Source organism: Corvus brachyrhynchos, unplaced genomic scaffold, assembly GCF_000691975.1.
Source record: "Corvus brachyrhynchos isolate BGI_N302 unplaced genomic scaffold, ASM69197v1 scaffold18, whole genome shotgun sequence".
NCBI lineage: Eukaryota > Metazoa > Chordata > Aves > Passeriformes > Corvidae > Corvus > Corvus brachyrhynchos.
In genome coordinates this window covers 1,133,195-1,141,056 of record NW_008246064.1, presented here as the reverse complement: position 1 = coordinate 1,141,056, position 7,862 = coordinate 1,133,195, and the positions used below count along the sequence as shown (strand labels likewise).

Below are 7,862 nucleotides of genomic sequence, written 5' to 3'. Positions count from 1 at the left end.
GCTGAGTCCATGCCTGATACCCTGAAGGAAGTCCTGATGCCCATGGAGGAGGTGAGACCTGTTTCTGTAAACCGTGTAAACTGGAATTGGAAGCAGAGCAACATGCAAAGACGGGGAGTCAGGGGTGAGCAGCAGAGATGGGCCAGAACTGCAAAGCTGAGATTTGGCTCTGTGTCCAAACTTACCCAAACTCTGGGCTGGTTCAGACTCTGGGTTTCGTCCATTTTAATCTGTGCCACTTTTACAGGTGGGAATGGCTGTAGGAATTAGGTGTGGAAACCAAGTTTGGCTTGAGTCTGAGACTGGTCCAGCTTGTGGGGTGTGGTGGTGATGGTGTGTTGGTTCACCCTCATGTAAACTAATGGGTGACAACGAGTCCTTCAGATCCATGTTCCCGACAGACCTGTGGGCTCAGGCTGTTGCCAGGTGCCCAGGAAGCCTGCAGGAGGTGCAGAGAGTGGATGGACTAAGTGCACTTTCCACTGTTGGTGAGGGAATTCTCCAACGAGGTGGGAAGAGTGAACACTTTCCCATTCCATCCTTTTCCTGGGATGCTGAGGAGATGGATGTCCTGTGCTCAGGAGCGAGTGTCCAGCCCCAGGAGACTCACTGCACCGCATGTTTCCAAGGAACACTCACTGGCTGAGCCACGCCCTGGGGCTGGAGAACTGGAGCAGCATTCCCATTTGTGGGACTGTCTCCTTCTCAATGCACACACTGAGTCCTCTTCACTTCACACACAAGACACTGAACTTTTCCGCACCGTGCACATCACCTGTGTGCCAACAGGGCATTTGCAGTTTTCTTTCTTTCTCTCCCTCTTCTTCTCCCTCCTTCCCTTTCTAGAGATGTCATGGAATCCTATGTGAAATCTGGCAGAAGCTACTATGCTAAAAAGTTCACACCAAGAGCTTGCTCATACTCCAGCTCTATTAGATATTTGTAGACTTCTCTGGTTCCAAGGCAAAAGCAAAGAAATAGTCATGCTCTTTATTAAAAAAAAAATCATTAATTTATCTGCCTTTATTTCTTTTGCTGCTATTGCTTATATTACACAGTCTGGCCATTTGGGTTTGCAGAGAGATCTCTCAGAAAGCTCAGTGCTGCTGTCCAGCACAGCCTCTGCCTGGCTGAGGGAAAAGGAGATACTTAGGAAGATGCAAGTCTTTCAAAGGACACTTAATCACACGAGTCACTTCAGGTGGGTGAGAGCAGAGCAAATCCATGCTTTTGCTAATGCTCTTCTTTCCAGCTCAGTGTTGTGGGCTGGAAGAAAAAGCCGCTCTCCTGCTGGAGGCATTGGCGTTGGGGCAGAACTTGTGTGACTGCCAGATGTACCTCGGGATAGCCCAGAAGTCATTAGACCTATTCTATCCAACCAATTTTAGCCTTTTTAATTTTTTTTTTTGTCCAGTTTTTATTCTTTCAATATCAAAAAAGTAGACTTCTCTCACGTCTGCAACCTCAGAGGAAGTAGGCTCAAAATCCATTTCTCCACTCGGAGCCCGGGGAAGGGCTTTGCCTGCTTTATTTGCACGTGTGGACATCGTAGACTCGTATGCACTCCTGGCAGCGGACGTAGCAGCACCAGTGGAAGATACAGTGACACTTCTCTTTCCGTTTCTCAGTCCTCGTGTTGTGCCCGCGGCCGCAGCACAAAAGGTCGCAACCGTCAATCCCATGGGAAGTGACGTTGCAGATCCTGTCGCGGGTCCCAAAGGAGCCTGTCTCAGGGTTGGGCTCACAAAAGTTCGGTGAGTTCTCGTAGTAAACCAGGTCCTTCTCAGTCGGGGCCTTGAAGAAGTTGTATTTAGGCCGGAGGGTCTCCACCCAGCCGCGGGATTCCCGGTGCTTTTCCACCACCATTTCCGATGCGCTGTCGTACTTGTCCTTGAGGTAGTCGCCGATGACCCTGAAGTCCGGCTGGGACCACCAGCAGGTCTTCACTTCGCAGCTGCCCGAGAGCCCGTGGCACTTGCACTTGAGGTGCATGAGCTCAATGATAGACTGCAAAAGAGAAGGAAGGCAAAGGAGAAGGAACACATTAACCTGTAATTAAAACACTTACGACATTCTGCTACTTAGCCGTGATTTTCCAAAGAATTATGAATGTTTTCATAGATATATTTACACTCTTGAGAACAAAAGTTGTCTCACCCCCCAGTCAATGCCCTGCTCACTGCTGGGTCTAAGATAAAACTTCTGTACTTTACAGTTTTCAGTGACTGGTTCTGATTCCCAACTCAGATTTAAAGATCTACCAAAAACTTTCACCAAGGAGATTTTGGATCATATTAACTTCCGTCTTCATGTGGAAATACTACAGTGCTGTCACCCAGGATCACAATTCAATCACATCTGGGCAGAGAAGCCAAGAACACACAAAGCTACTCAAACAATGCCTTCACAAATGAAATATGCAGCTTTTCCAGTGGAAATTAAAGGAATATGAAATGTCTTAACTGTCTAGAACAGAACTCCATCCTTTACGTATGTTTCGTGTTTACTTAAGCAAACAAGGTTCAAGCCTTGCTGTGGCTACTTTCAGAAACTGAAAAGGAATTTATTTCTATTTTTAAGCCAGGGTTATGATTTTTCTAAAATCATTTCAAACGAAAAAAACCAAAGAGCCCAACTTTTGATTTGAAATGCTCAGGCTTCGACACAAAACACTTTCCTAGGATAAACAGGAGGGTGATTATTGATCCCAGAAGTTTGCTACCTGTTTTTACCTCTTATAAAATGGGCTTAAATATTTCCAGAGGTGTTGCCCTCCAGTACTCTGAGGTGGGAGACAACCTTATGCAACCGGCTTGATAATCTGCATTTTCAGAGTGATCAGCAAATTTCTGGGTACGTGAATAGGCGAGTGCCAGCCTGAGTCCAAGAGATTTGCCATGAATCAGCACCTTGGTGTTCACCAGGTGCTTTCCTGTGTTATTTACAGAGTATCACCCGCCGCAAAGCAGGTTGCAATTAGCCATGAGAGAGAACCACAAAAGGTTTGGTTCCTATAATCACGCTGAACTTAATCAAAACTCCTGGCGGAGTGGTAGGGTTGGAGTTCCTATGGGAACTAATAGGAAACACTGCCCATGGCTCAGGTCTAGCTGGGAACATTCAAGTATGGAGACCTGGAAGAGCCGCCCCATGGGTGCTGGCATGGTGAGAATGGAAAACACCAGTGCTTTCTAAAACAGTGGGATTTCAGGCCATGGTGTGACATCTGCTTTCTAATCTCTGACACCTGTAAAATATCCTAAAATAACCCAGCACCAAGACACAAGACTTAGAGTAAAAAACCTCTGCGGGCCTGTGATCACAGGGATGTTTGTTCATTTTTTTCCAAGGATTCTCACTTCAGAGCAAATTCTCACTTTAAAGAAAATCCCTCCTTTCCACTCTCTACAGATTCTCCACAGCCCTCTTTGTCCCACTACGCATCCCAGTAACTGCCACCAGCATGGCCCCATCCCTGGGGGTACCTGGGATAATTTAGGTCAGAGCTGGAGGAACCCACATCATCACTTGTGGTCATCTCCATTGCAGATAATTTTGGTTTCTGGTGGTATTTCCCTTTCAAAAGTTGTATTCCAACAGCTCTGCTGTGGTGCGAGGTGGGATAACTCCACCAGGGATTCACAGAATCCACTTGAGGAGCTCTCAAGAAGCCCCAGCCTGCCTGAGGACAGGTGTCCCAGCCACTGTGGTGGCTTTGCTACAGCTCTCTGCACAAAGGTCCCCCTGGATATGTGCAAGACCTTCTGCTGAGGGGACAAGACCACATTAATCTGCTCTCTGTTATCTCAGAGAAGCTGTGGCATAACCTCTGTTAGAAAGGGCTTTGTGGTTTAGTTCCACAAATTGTTTCCCACAAATCAGACTCTTCTGGCACTTACGGGCTATTCTTGAGATGAAAAAAAAAAAAAAAGGAATATCCCCCTTTTGGGATTATTCCACCCAGGGAAATGATTCATTGTGTATAAGGCAGATTTTGTGCTTTCTTTTACCCAACAGATTTTGTTCCAGGATTGTTTGAAGTGAAAACAGCTTTAGGGCATGGTCCAAGTTTAATCAGGAGGTACCAGAGTCATATTGTCTCTAATTTCCTGGGAAATTGAACAGGGTTGGGAAGATGGGTTGTGGGAAAAGGTCTCCTGCTCTCTTCCTCCCTCAAGGCTGCAAAGAAGGGGAATTGCACCCAAACTTCAGGTGCCCCACAGCCAATGGAAGGGAACAGGCACAATTAGGACATTATTAACTGAGTTAATAACTCTAATCGTGGAATCACAGAATGATTTGGGTTGGAAGGGACCTTAAAAATCATTCAGTTCCAACCACCCTGGCATGAGCAGGGACACCTTTCACTAGACCAGGTTGCTCCAAGCCCCATCCAACCTGGCCTTGAACACTTCTAGGAATGAGGTGTCCACAACTTCTGGAGGTAGACATCTTTATAAAACAAGATGAAATCCCATCCTAAGCCTGCCTTGCTCCATTCTCTACAGAACAGCTCTGGACCACTGACTCCAAGGCAGACATTTACAGCTGCGCGGGTGAATTTATGTGGAGCTTTCATAGATCAGGCACATCGATCTAGAACTATCATAGGACAGGTATTACCATTTTGTGACGTAAATCTGCCCAGATTTCGATCCTTTTAGTCCCCTTAATTCCCTCCCACCATTCATTATGTCGGGTTAGAAAATAACAATAGGAAAGGTAAAACTTCAATGTCCTTACGGTCCTTCCAGCTTCGTTGTTGTGCCTGTTCATGGCTGAGCGAGCGTCGGGCCTGTTCTCCCGGGCATCCGCGAATTCCCGGGACACCATGCTCCCAAACTCCACGTCCTCACTGCAGCCTCCCCACTTCCAGCCCTCCCCAGGAGAGCCCTTGTGGCGCGTGTCACACCCGCAGATGGTGGCCGAGCCCTCGGCGCAGGATCTGGTCACGGCGAAAGCCACCCCGGCAGAGGCGATGGCGTGGACAAAGGCGGACTCCCTGGTGGCTGCGAAAGAGAGAAGTCAGTGAATAAGGGCCAGTGAAGGATGGGTTTGATCCGTCCTGTGGCCATCTTCTCTGGAGGGCATGGCAGAAGGCCAGGAAATCCTCCTCTTCCCTGTGGTCTGGCTTGGACTTACTCCAAAGATGTTTTCTTCTGCTAGGAAACGCGCTCCTGTGCAGACAGGACCAGGCTTGATTCAAGGCCACTGAGGTCAGCCAAGAAGTTCTGACTGGGGTCATCCTCAGGTCTTTGGACAGGGCCATGGCACCACAGAAAGCTGTGCAAACCTGAATTTCAGGGGCCACGTGGAATATCTATATGGTGCTGTGCAGTCAATGCACCTCACAGCCAGACCCTGAGCCGTGGGCTTCGCTTCAGACACACAGAATTTGGGGATGTTGCCAAAAAATGGAAAATGCACATCTACACCGAACGACAGCCTCACTCTTAGTGGTGGGACCAGCACCAGGTAAAGCTCCTCTTCTTTGACTGGGAGAGGTGCTGGTGGCTGGAAGGCAGGAAAATGCCAGGATGGTCACATCCTCAACCCTCAGGATGTAAACCAAACACTGTCCCCACCCTCCATCCCTTTTTTCCCCGAGGCTGTGCCTCTCACTCAGTGACAGTGTCCAAGGTGCACCTTGCACCTGCCCCAAGTTTTCCTTACTTGCCTAATTAGGGACTGGAAAATGAGCTTTCCTTTTCTGCCCATTGCCTCAGGCTGGAGAGTGGGATCAGCTAAAGATGTTAAGGACTGAGGAGTTTTAGTCTTTGTGGAGAACTTCCATCACAGCTCTCCATCCCAGGAAGAGCTGGGCAGGAAAGGGGAGCAGGCAAGGCTTTCCCAGATGCCAGTGCTTTTTCCACACTGTGCCAAAATGAAAACCAAACTTTTCAAACTGCTTTGCAAGCGGGGAATACCCCAAGATATCAGTTTTTACTTCCCTTCTCCCTCGCACTTTTGGTTTCTTCACTCACAGGAAATGATCCTGCAGTTCAACACCACACCTCAGAAAGCACCACTGCTTTTTGGCTGCAGTAAAATGGGATTTCTACTGTGAACAGGGCTGTTCTCAAACCCTTGAGGCAATTCTAAGCAGACACCATAATTCTGATCACTGGCCTCCCTTAACCTCTTGTACTGCTCCCCATTCCCCTTGTGCTTACAGACCAGTTATCCTTGACATTGTGTTGTTTCTGACACTTTTCAGATGATTCCACTGGGACATTGAAATATGAATGGATCCATAAAGGCACAAGGTCACATTTTAAGTTACTTGCAACTTCACCAACTTCTACCAAGCTTTGTATCAGCTGACTACTCAAAAACCACTCAAACCCTCCCTGGACCGTATTTTGCTGATCAGAGCTTTCCCTAGGCATTTTGGCTTAATCTTTGCCTTCTAGATGCTTCCAGGCTTTACTAATGTGAAGAGAGTTTAATGCACCAAGCCAAAAAGTCAACATGTTTTCGGGGAGCAATCAAAACTGCGGAGCAGTCCCGGCTGGATTCAAGGCTTAAGCAAGAACTCAGGCTTTGCTTTGGGAAGGCTACCAAATACAACAATATGCAAATCCAGTAATGTGCATGAACTTACAAGCTGAAGGGATGAGCAATGTCCTGGAACATGTTTGTCAGGGCACTTGGGGAGGTTAGTAAGTCACCGAGGGCTACAACCCAGAAAAAAAAAGAAAAAGGAAAATGCAGGAACCCTCAGGTCCCCAGTGTGATTTTGAAAAACCCTTGTTCAGCATCTGTCCAGCCTGGAGGATCCCAGCGTCCTGCAAATGATGACCATGCAGTTCTTGACTGGGAGAGCTCAGCTTTCACAGTCCCGTTCTAACAGGACTGGGGACTTTGCATCTTGCGCTTGCCTAAGTCCAAGCGGGATCCAGAAACCAAATTTTAGGGGTGGAGAGCTTTGTATGAGCTCCACAAGGACATTTCTGACCAGCCCTGGGGCCTCTGAAAAATAGAAGGCTTCTCACAAAAGCGAGATGAGGTGGTGGGGTGAGTGCCATTCTAATCTGGTAGGGAGGTGGAAGGTGCTGTGTCCGGCCAGAGAAAAGCTGACACAGCTCCCACATCCTCCCAGTGTGGCCCAGCTAATCCTGCAACATTTTCATAAAATCATAGAATGGTTGGATTGGAAGGTCCTTAAAGATAATGTAGCTCCAATGTCCCCAAATCTTTCTGCTTTCACCCCATGCTTCCCCCAGCCTGTGTTGGGGATTGGGATTAGCCTGACCCCTGTGCAGGACCTTGTGCTTGGCCTTGTTGGGCTTCATGAGGTTTGCACAGACCCACATCTCCAGCCTGCCCAGCTCCCTCTGGATCCATCTCTTCCCTCCAGCGTGTGACTGCACCACTCAGCCTGGCGTCACCAGCAAACTTCCTGAGGGTGCCCTGGATCCCACTGCCCACGTCACCAACCAACAGTGCCAGTCCCGACACCAACCCCTAAGGAACACCACCGCATCTCCTAGAGCGGCACCACGCAGCTAACCCCTGATCCACCAGGCAGTCCATCCATCAAATCCAGGTATCTCCAATTCAGAGACAAGGATGTGAGCTTTTCTCTGACTATAAAGCACGTTCCTCGGTTAGGTCAGCATCACCCTTTGCTCTGCTCAGGAGAGATCGGATCCAGGCCTTTGGCTTCTTGGGAAGGTGTTGCAGGTGCTGAACTGATGTTTGCAAACCTCCTGTGCCTTGCCAAGCTTGAACCAAAAAGAAAGCCGTGGTGTCTGTGCAGAAAAACTTCTCCTGTGTGGGTATGAGAGAGGTGGTCTTGGCTTGGGAGTCCACAGTTTGTGGATCCCAGCTTGGATTCAGCAGAAACATCGCTCAGCACA

At 48.3% G+C, this 7,862-nt stretch overlaps 1 protein-coding gene across 1 annotated transcript in view; it reads right to left on the bottom strand.

The window, feature by feature from the left end:
* Positions 1-1,427: 1,427 nt before the first annotated feature.
* The window catches only part of WNT3A (Wnt family member 3A), an 84,066-nt gene continuing 77,631 nt past the window's right edge, over positions 1,428-7,862 (bottom strand). Inside the window, 2 exon segments of the mRNA XM_008643097.2 lie at positions 1,428-2,007; positions 4,744-5,009. Coding sequence (XP_008641319.1) covers positions 1,528-2,007; positions 4,744-5,009 — 746 coding nt within the window. The 3' untranslated portion in view covers positions 1,428-1,527.